Source organism: Periplaneta americana, chromosome 1 (assembly GCF_040183065.1).
Source record: "Periplaneta americana isolate PAMFEO1 chromosome 1, P.americana_PAMFEO1_priV1, whole genome shotgun sequence".
Lineage (NCBI taxonomy): Eukaryota > Metazoa > Arthropoda > Insecta > Blattodea > Blattidae > Periplaneta > Periplaneta americana.
Window position 1 is genome coordinate 17,840,186 of NC_091117.1, and position 23,565 is coordinate 17,863,750.

The 23,565-nt window shown below is 35.9% G+C and overlaps 1 protein-coding gene across 1 annotated transcript; it reads right to left on the bottom strand.

Annotated features, from left to right (window-relative positions):
- Window positions 1-5,079: 5,079 nt before the first annotated feature.
- Cdk9 (Cyclin-dependent kinase 9) lies at window positions 5,080-21,854 on the bottom strand. The gene is made up of 7 exons (XM_069840463.1): window positions 21,411-21,854; window positions 20,370-20,454; window positions 20,042-20,132; window positions 17,429-17,595; window positions 16,670-16,788; window positions 9,282-9,552; window positions 5,080-5,528 (listed from the first exon to the last, which is right to left on the bottom strand). The coding sequence occupies exons 1-7, from the start codon at window positions 21,590-21,592 to the stop codon at window positions 5,208-5,210; spliced, it is 1,236 nt and encodes a 411-aa protein (XP_069696564.1). The 5' UTR covers window positions 21,593-21,854; the 3' UTR covers window positions 5,080-5,207.
- Between the last annotated feature and the right edge of the window lie 1,711 nt (window positions 21,855-23,565).

The window sequence follows — 23,565 nt, forward strand, 5'->3', positions numbered from 1 at the left end:
CATCTCAATTTTGGATGTCCTCAACTTTTATGTCCTTTTGATTCCAATCCCTAATTCTCTTCCATAATCTGTTGTCCTCCATACGGTCAATATGTTCATTCCATTTAATTTTCCTATCCATTATCCAATTATTCACAGGTTCAATTTTTCATTCATCCCTAATTATGTCGCTTCTGATTTTATCCCTTAGTGATTTTTATGTGTTGTTGTTGTTGTTTTCTAATGCCAGGCGTTTGACAATAAAGTCATTTGACCTCTTGCACTCCAATATTTTTCAAAGATATTATCATGGTCAGCCACTGAAGCACAGATTTTGAGGTGTTCCGAATCCATTTCTTGGTTTGAGTTGCACAATGGGCAGTTAGGGGACTGATATCTTCCAATTCTATGCAGGTGTTTGGCCAAACAATCATGGCCTGTTGCCAATCTAAATGCATCTACAGACGATTTTCGTTGTAAATCGGGAATTGTGGATTATGATGCAGAGAGTTCCATTTTTTCCCTTGAGATTGCGTTATCAAATTCTGTTTGTTGAAGTCTAAATATGTAGATAAATAAATCTTTTCACAGAGTAATACGTAGATTTAGTGACAGATCTATAGGTGATTTTTATGTAATTCTTCTTAAAGTCGTCATTTCTATTGTTTCATTTATCCACTTAGTTTTTTGTGCTACAGCTCTGGATTCACACAGTTATACGAGAGTACAGGTCTTACAACTGATTTGTATTATTCCATATCGTAGTACTATCTGCACAAAACAACTGTCCAAAACAAACCAAGAAACAGTCACTCATTTCGTCAATAATAAACTGCAGAGCTTTAATACTAATGAAGACGAAGTGTCACTTGTTTTATACGACTCCTACTATGAAAAGTATTGGGTCATACATATATCTCAGAACGGAGCTGCGTGAAGTGCCTCAGCTGACAACAGCAATGTATTTGTGCAGGCAGAAGGGAAGCAATCTGTGGGAATAACTGGTTTATTCAAGGTCTCGCAATGCAGTTTGTTCTGGTTTCAGTGAGAGCAACACGTGAAGTGAAGTGAGAGTAATGGCAAATAATAGGTCTAATTATTCTATTCCACATTGGGTGTTTATTTGCGATTCATGTGTCCATACAGAATCCGGTTGTGCTATCAGAGATTATTTCAAGAGAATTTTTCAGGTGTTCGAGTCACAAGTTGTGGGACCAGCGAATAGGGATTATAAAGAATGGACACTGAGCGAATTTTCCTGTGTTTTGTTTCTCTGTGCGCCAGCGTTTAGTTCTACTTTCAAGCGCTAGAGGTTAGTGTAATCGAGCATAGGCTAAGATAATAATTGAGAATAGAGTTGAGACACATGATCCAAACATCGCCTACCTTATTGCATAATCCAGTAACGCTTCGCTTCAAATAAATTCAAGTTAACAGCTTTTCCTTATTTCTCAGTGACGAACTAGTTGTAATAATAATTTTTTATATTTCAGATATAATAAATTAGATTATAAAATAATATAATACATTATAAAATTACGTATCAAATTCGTTTAATATTTATATGTAATATAATATAGGTATATGGTTTTACTTCTCACAAGAGTTTTGTTTTTCCATTTTCACTGCTATCAAATCATTACATATTTTAATTGTTGTTGGGGTCAACGTCTCAACTCTCATCATAAAGGAACTCTAGAGTCTAGACATTACAGTTAATGACGGATTTATTATTTTATGGATCCAATTTATTTTGAGTACATAATGTACCTAGATGTATTAATTATATGTGTTATATTTCCGCTGTGTCGACTGCTAGCTGGTGTGATGTCAGCGCCAACTCTAGGGAGAAAGCAGAATCTCACGCTCTAGCTGGCTTGAAGGTCATTGAAATCAGTCCGGCTACATGAAAGGTACCGACACAAAGTGTCCATTCTTTATAATCCCTATTCGCTGGTGAGACATTCATAGATTAGTTAATAAATTTCGTGAAACAGGAAGTGTTCTTGATATGAAGAGAAGGTGACATACAGTGCTCACACAAGAAACCCTTGATGACATTGGACAACGCTTGGAAAATTCTCCTAAGAAATCTCTTAGCCATATTTCTCAGCAAACGGCAATTTCTTATGGTTCTGTACAAAGGGCTACAAAGTTACTTAAGTAAAACCCTATAAATGTAGCCTACAGTGGTGCAAGAACTTAAACCAGGTGATCCTGTATGTAGGATTAGATTTTGTGAATGGATTTTGAATAAAGTGCATGACTGAGAAATTGATCCTAATCTCATTCTCTTTTCAGACGAAGCATGGTTTCATTTACATGGGTATGTAAGTTCTCAAAACTGCCAACAATGGAGTGCCAAAAAACCTAATCTGCTTCATGAGGAACCTCTTCATAACGAGAAACTAGAGGTGTGGTGCGCAGTTTCCAGCAAAAGAATAATAGGCCCAATTTTTTTTGAGGATACAATTAACAGTGATAGATATGTGAACAACAAAAAATCTGAAAGTTAGAATTTATAAAACAGTTATATTACCGGTTGTTCTGTATGGTTGTGAAACTTGGACTCTCACTTTGAGAGAGAAACAGAGATTAAGGGTGTCTGAGAATGAGGTTCTTAGGAAATATTTGGGAATTAATATTACAGATATTATTCTGTAGGACAAATCAATAACATCTTTAATATTAAAATATTTGGGGCTAAGAGGGATGAAGTTACAGGAGAATGGAGAAAGTTACACAATGCAGAACTGCAAGCATTGTATTATTCACCTATTCACCTAACATAATTAGGAACATCAAATCCAGACGTTTGAGATGGGCAGAGCATGTAGCACACATGGGCGAATCTAGAAATGCATATAGAGTGTTAGTTGGGCGACCGAGGGGAAAAGACCTTTGGGGAGGCCGAGACGTAGATGGGAGGATAATATTAAAATGGATTTGAGGGAAGTGGGATATGATGATAGAGACTGGATTAAACTAGCACAGGATAGAGACCGATGGCGGGCTTATATGAGGGTGACAATGAACCTGCAGGTTCTTTAAAAGCCATATGTAAGTAAGTAAGTAAAATTTGTGAACAACATTTTGCAACCTTTTTTGCTGAATTAACTGAGAGGGATACAGCCAATGTTTCATTGCAGGCAATTCACAAGTGTTTGACGATAGAGTTATCAGCAATAACATATAGCCCTCAAGATCACCTGATTTAACAGCCTGTGACTATTATCTCTAGGGATCATTAAAAGATAAAGTGATAAAACGAATTCACACACTTTAGACGAACTTAAGAATAACATTCGTCAAGAGATCAATTCAATTTCTCAAAGAGAACTAAGCAAAGTACTATGTAATTTCATAAAATGATGGCAGAAATGTGCTGAAAACGAAGGCAGGCAGTTCCAGCATCTCCTTTAATGACATGAGTGAATACATAACTTTTAAAGTGCATTAGAATTTATTAGTCACTCTAGCTTGCTAAACATAGGGCTCTGTATTGCCCGGCCGGCAGGAAGCGAGAGCTTACTGGCCGAGCAGGACCCCACCTCAGCTGTGGTGCCACAATATATGGATGACCCAGTATTTCATAACCTCTCTTTTTCACAGGACATGTCTTGCACAAAACCACTTCACTAGTTTAAGTTGTATAAGAAATGCAAAGAAACGTGTGTATTCTCATTAAAATTACGAAATTGGCTTCTGCAGAATCACAACACTTCTTCTTGATAGAGAAAGCGCAAAGAAAGCTTGCCCATTTGACTGATGCGCAGAGAACGATATTCGGTCCTCGTGCCGCCATGCTCATTACAGGGCTGCTATGAATCACATAATGCTGATTACAGGGCGCATTCGAAAGCGCGGTCTTGAACTGTTCGTATCGTGAAATGTATTGCGCAGAGCGGGTAGAAGCTAGCATATGCGTTACATATTCTGCGTTTTATCCCTCATATCAGGATTTTTTATAGAGTTCAAAGTGTGTTTGTAAAATAACAGAGTTCTGTATAACATTCTATGTACTTAATAATGCCCCCCATTGGCTCTAAATTAGGAAGTGCTAATGAAACGTTACACAGTCAAACTAGGAAATTATTTATAACGTTTATAAATGAATGAAAAACGAAACAGACTCCGCTCGTAACGTAAGGAGTATATGAATAATTTCGAGGGAAAAATTGTTCCGGAGCCGGGTATCGAACCCGGGACCTTTGGTTTAACGTACCAACGCTCTACCACTGAGCTACTCGGGAACTCTAACCGACACCGATCCAATTTTTCCTTCTATATCCACAGACCTCAAAGTGGGCTGACAACCGTCAAGCAACCAACTTCGAGTGCACACTAACTCCGTGTGACTTGATTTGCATAATACACGTCACTGTTCGTTAACAGAAAACCACAATTTAAGTCACACGGAGTTAGTGTGCACTCGAAGTTGGTTGCTTGACGGTTGTCAGCCCACTTTGAGGTCTGTGGATATAGAAGGAAAAATTGGATCGGTGTTGGTTAGAGTTCCCGAGTAGCTCAGTGGTAGAGCATTGGTACGTTAAACCAAAGGTCCCGGGTTCGATACCCGGCTCCGGAACAATTTTTCCCTCGAAATTATTCAAATCAACTTTACAGGGAGTTATACCTGAAAATCTTGATTTGCGTAAGGAGTATATATTATACAGATTATAATAAATCGAACATAGTACCACGCTAGTTATCGGAACATTTTAATAAAATCACATAGTATTAGTTATTAGTATTTTATTAGAATGTCTTAATATCTATTATTACACGATCTCATATTTCTTATAACATCTTTGTAATTTCATTCAGTGATTTTATATGTAAAAGAATTCGTGCTTCTGTATTTTCAACAATGTTATTTTATTAGTCACTCTGCAACTAGGTTTAGGTTCCATTACATGTGCTGTGATAAATCTCACTCGAAACATCAAGCCAGCAGACTGAGAACTGACGACAGTTTGCCAATCGAATCGAAGCGAGGTCGAGTGCACCCGAACGTTTCCGAAAGTTCGCGCAGCTTTCCGTGGCAAGCTCTTCTTGCGTTTACTCTACTTTGCACATTGAAGGAGTAAAAAACGAAGCTTGTAATGAGTTCAATTTATTTTACAAAAAGATAATATACCTTATAATTATTACATTTGAATGGAGTGTTGTCAGTCTTTCGAGCAATGTATATATAATGAATGGGTGATGAAATACTGACTGTGAATTCAGAACACACGGTCTTGGTACCCACTGTCCATTGATGAGGATGGTTTCGCAGCAGCCCCCGCTGCACCGGCACCACCCTGGTGGTGGTGATGTGGTCGCAAGTGACCTGGCCTTCGTGGAGGTGCGAGGTACTCGAACATGCTCTGCGTGTGCTGGGCAAGCATTTTCGACAAGTCACAAGGCATGGGGTCAGTCCAGAAGAAATCGTGATTCAACGCAGAGTCCGAGTCGTAGCGCTTACTGGGGTCTAGAACAAGGAGCTTGTCCAGAAGATCACACGCAAATGGGTCCTTCACATACGGCTTGAGGCGTTCCTTCACCTGCAAGAATATGCAATTCAGAGCCTTCTGGTGGTTGCAATGCGGAATAAGACAAAGGGCAGGAATCAATGAAGATTTATTGAAGAGAATAAAAAAACACAGGTTTCATTTAAGTGTAAGGAGGCAGATAAAAAGGAATCATCATAAACAGGAAGTAAAGAAAGGCAGCTTAATGTTAAGAAAGAATTTAAACACGGTATTTACTCACGTAATAGATGCATTTTTTTCCATACTTTTTGGATTAAAAATACAATATGCGTATTATACACTAGAAAAAAAATGTTAGGGGGAAAAAATCATACCTGACATCCCACCTGTGTAATAATCATAGCTGGGTTTCAACATCAGATATTCATATAATACTGAAAATAATCAATTGTACAACTTCGAGAGCATCGATATATTGAATGCTTATGAGCAGAAATAATGTAAAATGCACAACATATGAAATGAATAAGAAATGTAGCACAGTATAGCCTAAAACTGAATATAAATAAAGCAAAAACTAGGTTTACTTTGTGAGGGTAACACTACCACTATTTCAAAATTTAGAAATCTTGACCTTACCTTGTGAATACATTCTTTCCCTAATGATACTGTATATTAAGAACCAAGATAAATTCAGTACTAATCAAGACATTCATCATTTTAATACAAGACATAAATCAGATCTTCATCTACCCTCTGTTAGTCGAAGCTGTTATAAAAAAGGAGTTCGCTATTCATGTATTACAGTCTTCATGCCTAATTATCTTAAAGATTTGAAGAACCATGAGAAAAGGTTTAGAAAAGACTTAACCAAATTTCTACATACTCATACCTTCTACACAACTGATGAATTGTTAATGCTTGTGAATTGAAATATTCTACTTAAAATGACATGTACAATTTTATATAGCTCAACTAAAATATGTTTTTATATTGACTTAATCTGTTTTGCAAAATTGTAAAATTGTAAAAATTGTAAAATATTGTAAAAATTTGTAAAAATTGTAATGTAATGTTGTAAAATGTTGACTTGTTCCACAGCTTAAAGCTTCACTGCTCATGTAAGATCTATGGAATATAATAATTGAAATGAAAAAAAAAAATTAAATATTACCTTATTCACTGGTTTTAGTATCACTGTCATCCTCTACTGCAGCATCACTTACATCGTCCTCTACTGCACAATCACTTCAATCGTCATAATAAATGAACTCTTTGTTTTAAAAATTTAAGCATGACAAGCACATCCAACATAATGATTGTATATTACCACAGGTAGCAAATGAAAATGTAATGCGGGAATTTTTTCCCCCTACATATTACTGTCAAAAACTGGGGAGCATATATTATGTGATGGTGTCTATTGCACGAGTAAATATGGTAATACCACAGTCTAGTATATACAGTCACGAAGCTCAATACGTAGTAAATATGCATCCACAGATAGTTGCTAACCACTAGGATCGCTAATATCGCCTCATTATAGACAATGCGAAATAGTACCGGCACAGTCTATTGTTCCTAGCAACCTCACAACTCAAGCTTCGTGACTGTATATACTAGACTGTGGTAATACTTCTTGTCTTTCTATTGAGGTAGGGAAATGTGATGTTTCGAAGGTACATCTACCTTCATATTCAGAAGCAATGGTCACTTATTAAGAATAAGGGATTTACATAAACACATTTTACTAATGGAGGAAATGCAAGAGAAGACATGATAAGAACGAGTGAAGGAATGAAGCGACTACCAGATATTAGTGATTGTGAGGACAGAATAGATAGGGCTTTGGAGAGGTTATCAGCGAAGAAAAAGAGTGCTAAAAAGTGAGTGCAAGAAAGTTAGGGGTGGCAAAAGTGTAAGAAAAGGAACAGAGAAAAAAGTGTTAAGTGTAAGAAGATAGGGTAAGAGTGTAATAAGAGACTATCATACAATGAATACAAGAGAATTAAAGTGAAAAAAAAAAAAACATCTGAACAAATGTGAAGTGGAATGAGAGAGAAATTGCAAGTGTAATTAAGTGAATTAGATATTTGATGTTTTTCAATGTTATGGGTTGAGAGTAGTATGAGGGGTACTATAACTGTAGGAGTATTATAGAAATAAATATATGGAAAGAGGAATAAAATAGGAAATTTAGGAGTGAAGCGAAGAGAAAGGGATCAATACGTAAATAAACAGAGGGTAGGAAAAAAAAGTGATGTAAGTGTTGTAAAATAGAGTAAACGAAAAAGTCAGCAAGTAATGTAGGAGAAAATAGCTGGAACATAATGATTAAGAATAGGTAGGATTTGAGGGTAGAGAAGAAAATAAATAAATAATGAAAATTATTAAGGAAGGAATATGCAATATTTAATAGGTGAGCGAGAAATGGAAGGGAGACAGCCTAGGTAGGAGGGAGAGAATAGAAGAGGATAGAGAGGGAAGGACATATAGCAATTCAGTCTTAACAGAACATTAGAAAGTAATCAAGAAATTCTCGGCAAAGAATACACTAATAGAAAAGAGCTGTATGTATTAAAGGGATGGTGGATCGAAAAACAGAAATGTGAAGGCCCACCATAACTGTGAATTGTAAAGTTGACTGACAAATAAATATATCATATATCAATCTATACTAATAATAAATCTGTAGCCGAATTTTTTCTGGTAATTTTCGATTTTCCAAAAATAATTGGTCCTAACATATATAATTAACCACCCTGAAACCGAAAATCGCTTTTTTGAAATTTTTGTTTGTATGTCTGTCTGTATGTTTGTTACCTTTTCACGCGATAATGGCTGAACCAATTTATATGAAAATTGGAATATAAATTAAGTTCGTTGTAACTTAGATTTTAGGCTATATAGCATTCAAAATACTTTATTTAAAAGGGGGGTTATAAGGGGGCCTGAATTAAATAAATCGAAATATCTCGCTTATTATTGATTTTTGTGAAAAATGTTACATAACAAAAGTTTCTTTGAAAATGATTTCCGATAAGTTTTATTCTTTACAAAATTTTGATAGGACTGATATTTAATGAGATAAATGAGTTTTAAAATTAAAATAACGCCATCTAAGACGGTGCAATGAATTAAGAACAAATGACTTCGTCTATAAGGGGCCTTGGACAACAACAATCGAAAGCTATTAAATATAGCCTACAGAAAATTTGATAGGCTATTTTGTACATTCGTTTTCTGTATTTCTTAAAATAATATTTATGTACACTCATTTTAATCTCAGAGAATTAACGAACGAGAGTGTATTGATTTAGTATGCAGTAATAGTACGTTAGCTTAGCAATCCATTATTTTATAATTCAAATTTTAACTATGCTAAATTGAATCGTGTTAAAATACATAAAATATATATGCAATAAATGCAATGCAAAAAAAATTGGGTAATGAGCGAAGCAGATTATCTTGCGCTGTTGTAAAAGTTGTTCCCTGGATCAAATGTCCTATTATAATTATGTAATTACTTTATATTTATTTCTAACAGGTGCAGCGGAGCACACGGGTACGGCTAGTATATCATAGGCCTATATCATAAATACATTTTCTATTCCACATGAAGAGAACACAACATGACATTTCAAACATTGGATCTAACTTCATCTTTAGAGACACAAAGCTAAGGTAACTTACTGAGGGAATTGGACTGAACTTTTTTCACTGTGATGAACTATTAGAAAACAAGACGAGTTTTAAGACTTTTTCGAAATTCAGCCTAACAGCAAAGCAATAACAATAATGCTACTATTGCCTGAGAACACTCACCTTCCGCTTCTGTCCCCGAGGTAGTTCCATTTTGTTGTAGAGCTCCAGAGACTCCACTCCAGGCCACACCTCTGGAGTAACTGAGCCACAGAGCTGGGATATGAACGTCAGCTGTTGCTGTTCTGTGTTGCCTTGCATGATGGGGCTTCTTGTCCACATCTCTGCCATGATGCAGCCGGCGCCCCACAAGTCCACAGGCGGACCGTAGTTACGGTCACCCAACAACAATTCTGGAGGACGGTACCACAATGTCACAACCCTATTTGTATACCTACAACAGTAAGGATACAGCTTCAGCAAGTGTGGCCTTAATATACAAGAAAACTGGTACAATATTATTAGGCCACTTCGTAAGTAATACAGTAGAACCACAGTCTAGTATATACAATCGTGAAGCTTGGGGTGATTTTTTGCATTTCTTGTGAAAGTTGCAAGCCGCTTGGAGCGCTGTGTGTACTAGGAACAATAAACTGTGTCACTGCCATCGTGATCTAATACAGGCCGTAAGGCAGACCATGTGACTAGCTTAAACCGATCACGAAGGGCGGCGTTTCAACCATATAAATTAGTTGGAATGCATAAAAAGTAACATATATTTCTCTAAAATGTAGTGTAATTGCATTAATAAAATTTAAAACAATGATTAGGAGACACTTCAGACATAATTCCTTGTGAGTTAAGGTGTAATATTATTTTTGGTGTGAAAATTACGTTGTTCGTATGTGTAATAGACCTACCTGCCTTTATTTCGATTAAATATTGCGAAATTATTGTACATTCATTTATGCACGATTCAATAATTTTCAGTTGCACCGCACGAATATTTAGTTATGTTGAAATTATAGGTTATGTTTACTGTCCCAGTTGCCCCTTTCTGTCTAATTTTAGCGGTCTCCAATGCCCTGCCACTACATATGGAAATATTATAGGTTATGTTTACTATATCTTATATTCCTAAATTCGCAATTATACATTATAATTAAGCATAATGGCATGTATGATACTCCGCACATTCAATTTGTTTGTATTTTAATACTACAATTGAGTACTGAATTATTGTATTTATCTACTACCTAAGAGACGAAGTAACAATTGTACGTACACTAATTTCATAAGAGTGGTATGATAAATTTTCTGTCTTTATCAAGGAAGGTAGATGTGCTATATTAAAATCACAATATAAATTCTTTTTTATTAAACCTCAAAATAGCTTCCATTCTAAACCTAAAATGTTGATGCGAGAAGATTATGTTAAGATGTAAAATTCTCTTCACATTAAAATAACACAGTTTTGTAATTATTTCTGCAACATATTATGCAACAAGAAGTAAAGGGAACTTATGGACACATTACACTAAATAAAACTTAGCTATGATATGCAATAAAGTTATAATATAATAATTCACTGAGCTCCATACACTGAAATAGAAAACCCGAACATATATTACGGCCTGGTCTAGATCGAAAAGGCATTGACTGTGCCGTATTTTGCATTGTTGTGAAAAGTTGTGTAAACTGTGAAATGTTCATTATCGGTTGTAATAACTGTAAATGGCTAAAATACAATAATTTGAGTAATAATATGGGACAAGGAGACGTTTGTTGCACTATAAATTCTAAGAAAATGAGGTCAGAGTTATCCTTCCGAAAGATCCAGGAAGGTGAGTTTGTAAAATATAAATGAAAATAATATATAAATCTTATGTATTTCGTATTTCAATAAGGGAAGGAAGGTGTTAATTTTTCAAAAGAACACGATATCAAAAGTACAATACATTTTATCGTCTGCTAGGGAAAGAGTCTGTGATGAGGCGATAGTAGCGATCCTGGTGGCTAGCGTCTATCTATGGATGCATATTTCAACTGTCTATGTTTGCATATTTAGTAAGTATTGAGCTTCGCAACTGTATATACTAAACTGTGGTAGAACCCCAATTATCCGTCACCCTATTAACCGATTGTTGGATTATCCGTCTGTCATTCTCTCCTATTTTTGTTGCAGAAAAAATATTGAGTAGTGCACAGTACATTAATACATGTTTTTTTTATAGAGAGTGATACTACAAGCCTTTGTCCTTACACATTATGATCAACTGTTTGAGTGACCTGTTTAATTTCTCTGCAAAACGTCTTCCAGAAGTGCCAAAAGAATACATTTTGCGCTAAGTATGGAAGAGAAGTGCATATAATTGCGTGGTTTTGGAAAAGAGGAACTGTGGTTCATCTCACATAGGAATACGAGATTAGAGTTAACTATGCAAGATTTAATAAAAAAACAAGGCTAAAGTGTATAAATTACTTCAATCTATAACATGAGACCTATACTTTTCCTATCTTTCCACGGAAATCCATCATAGGAAGTTTCCTTGATTCTTAGAAACCTGTCATTGACATTCATTCATTCATAGTGTTCTGTCACTGCAAACCCAGCATTCTCCAATCTTTCCTATTTTCTGCCTTCCTCTTAGTCTCTGCATATGATCCATATATCTTAATGCCATCTATTATTTGATATCATCTTCTGTCCCGAAATTTTCTCCCGTTCACTATTCCTTCCAGTGCATCCTTCAGTAGACAGTTTCTTCTCAGTCAGTGACCCAAACAATTCCTTTTTCTCCTCCTGATCAGTTTCAGCATTATTCTTTCTTCACGGACTCTTTCCAACAGAGCTATTATACTTAAAACTTCTGATCCAGTAACTAATGTGTTAAAACACATGACCACGGAGAAAATTAATTACGAAACTGCATTATGCAACACTTAATTTATGAAAGTCTTCTACGGTACGGATTATCCGATTTTTTCGATTAACCTTTCAACTCACCCCCTTCATTACCACGGATAATAGAGGTTCTACTGTATCAGTGTTTTTTCTAAGATTTTAATGCAATTTACAAGACACTATGGTTATTATTGTGTACTATGAGCTTGTGACAATCGTCAATTGTTAATACAAAGAATATAAAATGGAGGAGATAAAGTATGACAGAGTCCTTCTAAAGCACTACTGGAAACAAGATTATAAAGCTGCTGCTGCTGAGGCTCGAAAAATGTGTGAAGTCGAGGCTGAAGGTGTCATTAGTGAGCATGTAGCACAATGATGGTAGATTTTCACAATCACGATAAATGCGAAATTCGTTCAGATGCTATCAAAGTAAGTAACTTTATGTTGTTAAGTACGAGAGGGATCCAGGAAATAACGACAGTTCGCGCATACCTGCCGCGCAGCTGACTCCCCTTCCTTGTTTGAAGGTCAACTGGCTTCCTTAACATGTGTTCTCATAATGTTGTGAGTACTGGTTGCAACAAGTCGCCATTGTGCATTTTGTGTTACTTCAAAATGAACGACGTGATTGATAATCCCGCCGACTGTGAGGTGAGGAGTGTGATTCGATTTTTGAATGCCCGACATTTGAAACCTGCAGAAATTTACCGGCAATTGAAAGAACTGTATGGTGATACTATAATGAATGAAAGAAATGTGGAAAATAGTGCGAAATGTTCAACAATGGGCGAACAAATGTCCACGATGAAACTCGACCCGGACACCCATCACTCATCACAGAAGACCTGAAGACTAAAGTGAACGACAGAATCTTGCAAGACAGGCGCACATCACTTGACGAATTGCATATTGCCTTTCCTGACATTTCTCGTTCTTTGCTTGGAGAAATTGTGTCGCAACATCTTGGCTACCACAAAATCTGCGCACGGCAACACAAAACTCTGAGAATGGCCTCAGCATTGACATTCTTGATGCGATATCACACAGATGGAGACGTCTTTCTTGATCAAATTGTGACTGGTGATGAGACCTGGGTGTCTCACAACACCCCAGAGACCAAGCGCCAATCACGTCAGTGGCATCATCCCTCATCACCCAAGAAACCGAGAAAATTCAAACAGACTCTCTCAACACAAAAAGTCATGGCTACCGTCTTTTGGGATCGCAAAGGTGTTCTTTTGCTGGATTTCATGCCAAAAGGCACTACGATCAATGCAAATTGTTATTGTGAGACTTTACGAAAACTACGGCGAGCCATCCAAAACAAGAGGCGAGGAATGCTTTTAAGAGGAGTTGTGCTTCTTCACGACAATGCTCGCCCGCACACTGCTGCTTCAACTCTAGAATTGCTGGATCAATTCGGTTGGGAAATCTTTGATCATCCGCCCTATAGTCCAGACCTTGCTCCTAGCGATTTTCACCTTTTCACTAAGCTGAAAGACTTTCTGGGTGGTACACGTTTTGGAAGTGATGAAGAGTTGAAGAAGACAGTGAACACCTGGCTTAATGAACTGGCAGCAGAGGAGTATAATACGGGAATTCTAAAGCTAGTGAACAGATATGACATTTGTTTAAATGTAGGTGGTGATTATGTAGAGAAGTAAAGGAAGCTTCAGTTATGTAACAGACTGTTTTTTTCAAATAAATTTTTTTTTTTAATTATTACAATAAAACGGTCGTTATTTCCTGGATCCCCCTCGTATATTAATGTAGTTTAAAAGTAAGCGTTCACTATATCGTATCGCATTCATTGGACAAATCACACAGATCGGAAAAAGACAATCTTTGCTGTAATTTTTATGTAACCGCATTCACTACATCGTATCGCACGCATCGGCTTTCGGTAAATCCATCCACGTTTTTCAGATGAGCAACTTTTCTGATGCGTGCGATCATGGCCTTCTTTAATAAATCAATTTTAATTGCTCAACTGTTACTATTATGTTGTGCCGTGTTCAGTGTCGCGCTAAAATGGTAGGCGGAAAACTTATTTTGCTTGTAGAAAACTGCGAAGAATTATATAATTTGAGGCGTTCCCATTACAGTAATCAAGTCGTTTCTTACACATATATTATGTAACCATTATCTCTTTCGTTTCTTCCTCTTCAATTAAGAAGCATGAAACAATTACAAATTCTTATTCGCTAACAAACATGGTTAACAGACCTAACCTCAAAACTCCTCTGTTTTCAGTAATGTCAATATCGTATGTCATATGTTTTAAACAGCTGATAGGAAGGCGATGAGATAGAGCCGTTACAGTGAACACACTTCACTTAAAATATCCGTTGCATGTGATTCGTCCGAGGAGTGTGATGCGATGTAGTGAACGCTTACCTTTATAATCCACAACAAAATGTGAAATTGAATACAAAATGCGAAATATGTTTCTGCAAAATGGGAGTGAAATTACATTAAATGAGACATTTTTGTAATTCTGTAAAAAAAAAAAAAAAAAAAAAAACCACACACAGGCCCCCCTTCACATACAGGCTCTCACATTTTTTTCAAATAGTTTGGTCACCTCTCCATGTTAGCTTTCACGATATGAACAGTACACCGGAATGTGACCTACCTGATACCCTCTTTGTTTTCTGTACCATTATCTCTAGTTTTCAACTACTTTGTCTGGTGCTGGTATATATGTATGTATGTATTTATTCACACTGCAATGGGTATATACCCGGTGGCAGTGGTAACTAATTACACTCAATAATGACAATAATAAACTTATTAATTAAAAATATAATTAATAATAATAATACTAATAATTAATACTAATATTAATAATAATAATAATAATAATAATAATAATAATAATAATAATAACAACAACAGGGAATATACTAAATTAAATGAAACAATCACTTAAAATAACATTTGAAATATTCTAATTTGTATCTTAAAACTAAGATCGAACTAAAACCCACGAGTATATGTTCATATCTGCACAAGTACCTTTCAACATTACACTCATTTCGCTGTCAACTCACTCACTGCACTGGAACTACGACACATTTCACTGATTCTATCCTGATTTCACTAACACTTCAAAAACATTTCACTGTTCAAATTCTTTGCACTGCCACTATAAACTATAAAGCTTCACTGACAGGAACACGTTTCACTTACACAGCACACTTCACTGACACGACATACTTCTTCACTGATACAACACACTTCACTGACACAACATAATTCTTCACTGATACAACACTTCAATAACAACATATCATTTACATCCTTTAAGTACTGTGTATAATTACCGTCCATTAGTAAGGTCCTTAAGCCTATTTTTAAATACATTTTTGGTTGTTGGTAAAGCCTTTAGTAAGTCTGCAGGTAAAGCATTCCAGTCCCTGATAGTACGATTGAGAAAAGAAAACTTTCCAGTGTCCGTCCTCTGTCTTCTTTCCCTCAATTTATATGAGTGGTCGTTCCTTGAAGAGTAATTTGGCGGCTGCAACCTATTTTTTATTTCTCTCCAGGCAGGCTCACCTCTGTATGTTTTGAACAGTGCGCATAATCGAATTCGCGTTCTCCTGTCCGTGAGTGTGTCCCATTTTAATGGTGAATTTTTCCGACAACACTTAAGAGCCCGTTTTTTAATCTTTTCCAGTGTCTTAATATGTTCTAATCTGTAAGGATCCCAACATGCAGCACCATATTCCATTACTGGACGTACTAGTGATTTATATGCAATCTCTTTGGATTTATCATAACCTTTTCTTAGTACCCCCATCACAAAGTGTAAAGCTCTCCATGCCTTTCCCGCTGTGTCTGTAACGTGTTCCCCCCAGCCGAGATCGCTGCTAAATGTTATTCCGAGGTATTTACATTTGTTAACTTCCGGAATGGTTTCACCCCTTAACGTATACGATGCGACTGTTTTATTTCTTTTCCTTGTAAAGCTGATGGCTTTGCTCTTTAAAGAATTTATTTTCATTTTGTTGGCTATTGCCCAATCGTTTATTCTATTGAGGTCATTCTGGAGAAGAGTAGTATCTTCATAACTTTTTATTTCCCTGTATACCATACAATCATCCGCGAATAAGCGAACCCTAGACAAGATATTAACTGGCAGATCATTTACAAAAGCCAAGAATAGAAGAGGCCCCAAGACACTCCCCTAGAATATTGGCAGTCTATACCATCTCTTTAGGTCCAGTGTTCACTCACAAACAAGTTGTATGTGGTACCGAGTGATAGTGATTGAATAACAAGATGGGTCGAGAAAAAATCATACCCCATCTTTTGTGAAGTTCTTTAATGTTCATTATTTCACTGTAATTTTACATGTTCCTTTACTTTTTCATTATTTTCATGAATTTTAACTGGGCAATCTAGAAAATGCATCTGTTAACACATTGATAACACTGAATTTCTACCACCAAGCTTTCCATTAAAAAATGTTCCATCCAAAAATGCTACAAAATGCTGAAGTTTTAATATTAAAAGTGCTATAAAAAGCTAAACCTTATTCCTAAAATGCTACAGTTTTTATTTTAAGTTGCTAAAATCTACCATCTCTAAAATTTAGATATAAAAACATGCAAGCAACCTAACTTAAATACAGAAAATAAAGTTCTAAAACATACTGTACCTGTTAACTTGGCCATTCTTGTTTGCACTAAATGCTCTGGCTAAGCCAAAATCAGCTAATTTTAGTATTCCGTTTTTTGTAATTAGTACATTTGCAGCCTTCATATCTCTGTGCAAGATCTGAAACAAATTTCAAACAGGTCATGAGATTGCTTATCAATGTTCAAAAAAGCATCACTTACTCCACAGAAATGCGAAAAACTTAGATCCAACACTAAAGAAAAAAAGTATACAACCCAATCTCAAATCCATCTTAATATTATCCCGGACATCTACATCTCGGCCTCCCCAAAGGTCTTTTTCCCTCCGGCTCCCAACTAACACTCTATATGCATTTCTAGATTCGCCCATATGTGCTACATGCCCTGTCCATCTCAAATATCTGGATTTAATGTTCCTAATTATGTCAGGTGAAGAATACAATGCATGCAGTTCTGCGTTGTGTAACTTTCTCCATTCTCCTGTAACTTCATCCCTCTTAGCCCCAAATATTTTCCTATGCACCTGATTTTCAAACACCCTTAGCCTCTGTTCCTCTCTCAAAGTGAGAGTCCAAGTTTTACAACCATACAGAACAACCGGTAATATAACTGTTTTATAAATTCTAACTTTCAGTTTTTTTTTTTAAAGCAGAGTGGATGACAGCCTACAGATCCAAATTTGTACTTGATCACCTCAGATTTTCTAAGACGCAGAACTATACACACCTCTGCTTAAAAAGTGAAAACAGATTTTACATGTGCTTTGTGGACATACTCACCTTATTACTGTGAATGTAGTACAAGCCATTGAGCAACTGTTGCATCACTTTCTTAATTTCACCTAAGCTGAATTTTACATTGACATTAGAGAGCAGGCCTGCCAAATCATGTTCACAAAAATCGAACACCAAGTAGAATGTAGAGCGATACCTGTTGTACTGCGTAGCTACAAAAAAACAGAATAAAAAAATACAAGTTAAAACTGTGTGCTCTGTAAAGGTGACATATAACAGATAATTACAAATTACACAATTTGAAGGGTTGGCGGGAAGAATGATGAGGGTCCATAAAATGAAATTTTTTAGTTAGAGGTGCCATCTATTGGATTATGTTAAGAACTAATAGAGGCTTATAGGGTTACTACAAAATCTCCATGTGCAATAAAAAAATTAAAAGTAAATTACATTAAGCATACGAATTAAAGCAGTGTTTTTTAGAGTTTAAAATTAATTTTTCTCTAAAGTTTGTTATTTGGACCCTCATCGTTCTTCCCGCCAACCCTTCAATTATTATCTCCTTTTTAACTTTTTGTCCTCTGTCCATCAGGACTGTTAAAAAAAATCAGAAAATGTTTGACTATTGCCCATGAAGCAACGCATTGGAACTGACAAGAAAATGCTGTGAAAAAAAGCACGCACGCGCGTGCGTGTGCACACACACACACACACACACACAAAAAGGAAAAAAAAATTTAATTTTTGCTTTATTTGTATTCAGTTTTAGGATATGCTGTACTACATTTTTATTCATTTCGCATGTTATGCACTTTACATTATTACTCCTCATAACCGTTCGATATATCGAGGTTCTCGAAATCATACGATCGATCATTTTCAATATTATTTGAATGTCCGATGTCAAAACCAGCTGAGATTGTATCATGTGGGATGTCATGTATGATTTACTCCCCTAAATTTTTTTCTCGCATATAGGCCTAATACGCACCCTGTATTCTTATTCCAAAAATTATGGAAAAAAGTGCGTCTATTAATCGAGTAATTACGGTAGGTATAATGTAGAAATATAATTAGATAGTAGGAGTAGAGAGGTGGGGTACGGAAAAAAAAAGGGAAATGGTGAAAGAATGAAGGAATGGAAGAGTAAGAGAGGGAATGGAAGGAGAGAAAAGTGTATTTATATTTTTTGATGTAAAATTTTTTTTTTACAGTATTGGTTATTTTTTTCTCGAAAATGGACAATCTCTCTGCACTATGTTTGGGATATTTCATTATTATTCTCAAAAACTCTCAATCTCTGTTCCTCTCTCAAAGTGAGAGTCCAAGTTTCACAGCCATACAGAAGAACCGGTAATATAACTGTTTTATAAATTCTAACTTTCAGATTTTTTGACAGCAGACTAGATGACAAAAGCTTCTCAACTGAATAATAACAGGCATTTCCCATATTTATATTGTGTTTATTCTACAATAATAATTAATAATAATAACAGTAATAATAATAATAATAATGATAATGATTTATTTTAGCTAGCAGAGTTAAGACCGTAAGGCCTTCTCTTCCACTCAACCAGCTGGTAAGCATGACAAAGAAACATGTGTTATTCTTATATCTTTTTTTTTCCCTGAAAATGGGTTTAAAATAATAAGGTTGACTTTTTTCATTTTAATTGCTAGTTTACATTTATCCCACCTGTTTACATTTACCCCTTTGAGAGGGGCGTAATTGTAAACACCAATTTTCGCACAGGCTATCGGACACTGAACATTTTTTGTTCTGTTTCAGAAGAAAGAGCTGTACTCCTTCCAACTCCAATTTTAGTCACTGGTACATTTCGTCCCTTTAACCTATGATACATGACGATATAGGAACTCAGTACCTCTCCTGAGCTTCACGATAACTGTAGTTACTATTTTTCACATCTGTGACAACCCTCTCTAAATCCTCTAGAATGTAGTTGGGTGGGGGTCTCTTTGATTACTGAAAAGTACGAAATGTAACCATAGTAAAACATGTTTACAATTACCCCCAAGCAATTAAAACTATGGGGCAAATGTAAACACGTCATAATTTAATGAACTGAGGTTATGGGAGATCTCAAAACTATTATAATAAATGTTAACTACTATACATTACGTTTACTTACAATGCCAAAAATGAAGATGAAACAAAATCCTTTCTCAACTTTTTTCATACTCTTACAAAATATTCGTTCGCAACTAAGCAGTTACTCCTATTTTGCGCCAAACTGCTTTGTAGGTTAGCCAACATTTAAATATTCCCCCGAATTAAAATTTTTATTTTGACAGTTCTGTATTTCTCACAGCATTTGTTTACAATTATCCTCGTTTACCCTATTATGTAATATCTCTGTACTTACAGGGTCATTTCGTCACTGAGCTGTATGTTACTGCACCCCATTTATTTCTACAGGAATTGCCCCCAAAAGAGAAAAAAAGTTAAAACGAATTAAAAAGTTTTAGTATTTTACCTGGATGAAGTTCAAGAACCCGAAAGATATGAAGTATGATCATGTGTAGTCATCTCTTAAATTTGTTAGAAAAAATGTGCAGAAAAGTGACTTGAAATGATCAATGTTCAATCTCAAATTATGTGCACATTTCCAACCTAGGAATAATGAAGCAAGCACTCACCTTTAGTTCTGCATATTTCTATGAGGTTAACTACGTTTTCATGTTTAAGGAGCTGCAGAATACGTATTTCCCGCAAGGCGGTTATAGGAAACTGTAACAAACAATTTTTTTTTCACTCATAAACTTATAGTCCAAAAAGAATAAAATTCACCTTATATGATAAACCAAAAATGTATTACAAATGTAAAAATTACAAGTACTATTAGATTAGTTCCCGTTTTATTAGGCTAGCTTCATTCTAATTTCTAAATAACGCATATCCAAAGGAGCTAAAAACCCAAGAAATCCAGAAACTGAACTTTAACAGTGAATTCAAATGCATACTTACGCCTTCTTTTTCATTGTCCATTAGCACCTTTTTCATTGCAACAAATTTCTTATTTGTTTTCTTATCCCGGGCCTTAAATACTTCCCTGAAAAAAAAAAAAAATTTAAATAAAAAGCGACGTCCCTACAGTTATTTTTTACGACGCTTTATCAACATCTTAGGCTATTTAGCGTCTGAATGAGATGAAGGTGATAATGCCAGTGAAATGAGTCTGGGGTCCAGCACCGAAAGTTACCCAGCATTTGCTCATATTGAGTTGAGGGAAAACCCCAGAAAAAACCTCAACCAGGTAACATGACCCGACCGGAAATCGAACCCGGGCCACCTGGTTTCGCAGCCAAACGTGCCATTACTCCAAAGTCTCTACGGTCATAAATAATTAAGCAAAGGGATAAGCTTCCTTGACACAGTTTATAAGTAGGCCTATAACCTATCCAAAGATCGTTAGTGAAGAACAACAATGTGGGTTCATGCTCTGAATGCATATTCATACTGCAACAATTAATACAAAAAAGGAGGGGAATCAATCTGCCAACTTTCATTCTATTCTCACATTACGCCGAAGATTTTTATTTCTAAAATCACCAGAACTTCCCGTGCACTTGTTTTACCAAGACTAGACACTCTAAGACAAACGAAGACTGAGAAGACATGGACTTCGTATTATTAACAGCGTATTCATGAATGGGAGCCAACTTAAGATGGTGCACTGTAAACGTTAAGCATAACCTGTACAGTACCAGTAATGTTACCATCAAATTACGTGAAATAATATTCCTCAGTCACGCGACGGCAACCCTAACCTGAACTGTCATTACATTAGCAATCAACATAGTAAGAATTGTTTCAATTTTAAAACCGTGCTGTATAGTTAAAGAACGTTGTTATACACTGGTTCGAACTCAAGTGTAAAATTAAATCACTGTTTATATCCATTGCGAACGTTCCATGTGTACGTATCAATTGGCCTCTTTGCTTTAAAAAAAATAAGAAATGTACTACAAATTACACAAAAATTATCATTCAGTAAGCAATAACTACCCAAAAGTTCCTTGTCCAATTTTTGCGACTTTCTCATACTTCGTTGCTTCATCGCAGAAGGGAAAATCAAATTCTTCAATGTATTTCTCCTTCTCCTTGGTATTCATAATAGTAGAAGGATTAGTTTCATTGCCTCTACTATTTGACATCATATTGTAGTTTGTATCCTTATTGACAGTCATTTAAGCACACAATTCATTATCATAGGAATCGCAACGTGATTAAAATTTTTGGGACACAACACAAACATCACACAGCATTTCTTCTATCACTACTGTAACAGCAGTCTAAACTATTTATTTACAAGTCACTTTTATCTTGATACCAACAAAGACATCCAAAACAATATTAATACTGTTATAGTTGTACTTCGGGAAGATTGTGTAATGTCAAAATGCAACAACCACAAAGACATTCCACCACGTTGTGCATACATTAAACAATTTCATTAAATAAAATTCTACCACTAGAGTGCAGGGAATGTACGTAAAATTATCAGAAACAATGTCACCAACATACAAAACTTTCTCCATTTTGTGGGAATTTTTGTACCGGTTTTGAAAACGAGGAAAAATAATTATAATTAATAGGAATTTTCATTAACTTCGAGTTTGAGTGCACCGTTAGTCGAACGACTAGAGCGTTGGTTTTCCACGCTGGTAACCTGGGTTCGAATCCCGGTAGGTCCAACTGTAATTTGTGGTGGACAAAGACAAACACCGTGGTAAATTTTTCTCGGGTAGGTACTCCCGTTTCCCGTAACTGCATTCCACCATTGCTCCATTCATCATAACACGGTGTTACGTAATTCGATTCCTATGATGTACCAAGGGCAACGCCTCCACCGCGGCTGAAAGAACAGGTTTCGGCCCACTAGTTAAAAAAAAAATAATAATTTACTTCAGGCTTCATTATAATAATTTAAATATTACCCGACCATTCTCTCAGTAACAGCAATGTCTTGTACTAATACACAGTGACCACTATTACATCACTAATGCAGTACAGTCCACCTCTTATCTGAGTTGGTGTAGTCACAGTCTAATATATATTAGACTGTGGTGTAGTCGTGCCAAGAAAATGAAAATATGTACAGATCAAGCAACAAAATTTGGGCCACCTGAATTTTCCAAGTTCCCAATTTTGTTTCTGGGTCTGTACTACTGCCTTTATGAGTTCAAGCTAGGCATATGGCCTTTAATATAATACATTTCCTTGAAACTGAAAAGCAGGGACTAAAATTACCCATCGAGAAACCTACTGAAGGTGTCAGCAGAAAAGTTAAAAATAAAGCAAACTGCTTATAGAAGTTTAAGCAGCTAAGGTGAATATATTTTATCAGAAAAAAGGTAATAGAGTTTCAACTTGTGAACTTGATGATTATGAAAAATGCACTCAAAGGTGCAGATTCTTCCGATAGCATGAAAATTAGAAATAAATCAATATGCTACGTAAATTATACATTGTTAATATTGTCGGTTACGGCAGCTATACAGTATGTAATTCCTTCTGAAAATTGAAGTTCCTTTTGTGATCATTGTAGGCTTATAGAATATGTCTCCCACCCTCAAAGGTCTTAGTAATCTCATTTCTGCGGCTTCTATTATTCGAAATTATCCCAATGTTTCTGAAGCTGTGCAACTTAATGAAGTTGGAGTTGCCATTAATTTATAAAATTTCAAGTCTTTGGGCGGCCTTTTTTTAATAATGTTGACTTCATGCACCTAAAAGTTGCTGAAATTTTATGTATACCAGGGACACCAACTCTCCCGTATTTTCTGGGAACTCCTGTATTTGAGCTATTTTTTTTTTATACTCCTGGCTCCCATATTGATCCCCTAATCCTCCTGCATTTTTCTTTATCAATCATGGTCACTAATTCTTCAATACTGTCGTACACCGGTCTCCGTTAACGTTCCTCTGCTGAATGCTGTGGTCGCAGGTGTAGAGGGAAAACGGAAGTGATGGGACAAGAGGGCTGAAGTGTGTGTGGGGGTGATATTGCGATGTTGAAAAGAAAAACTCTGGTTACAGATACAGACATTTATTTCAACAATTAGTTCCACCACTGGGTCGGGGGCAGGGGAAACGGGATGTCGTTGAGAAAATCTCGAATATTGAAATATTTGTTCCTATGACTCTAATTGAGGCTAGT

Bases quoted from the DNA above. Each gene is read 5' to 3' on its own strand.
- Cdk9 (XM_069840463.1), bottom strand. From the start codon at position 21,592: ATGACTGTCAATAAGGATACAAACTACAATATGATGTCAAATAGTAGA. The intron at 20,455-21,410 runs GTAGTTATTGCT...TTTTTTTTTCAG, and splicing joins ATTGGACAAGGAACTTTTGG to GGAAGTATTTAAGGCCCGGG. The intron at 5,529-9,281 runs GTGAGTGTTCTC...ATATTCTTGCAG, and splicing joins CTCGGGGACAGAAGCGGAAG to GTGAAGGAACGCCTCAAGCC.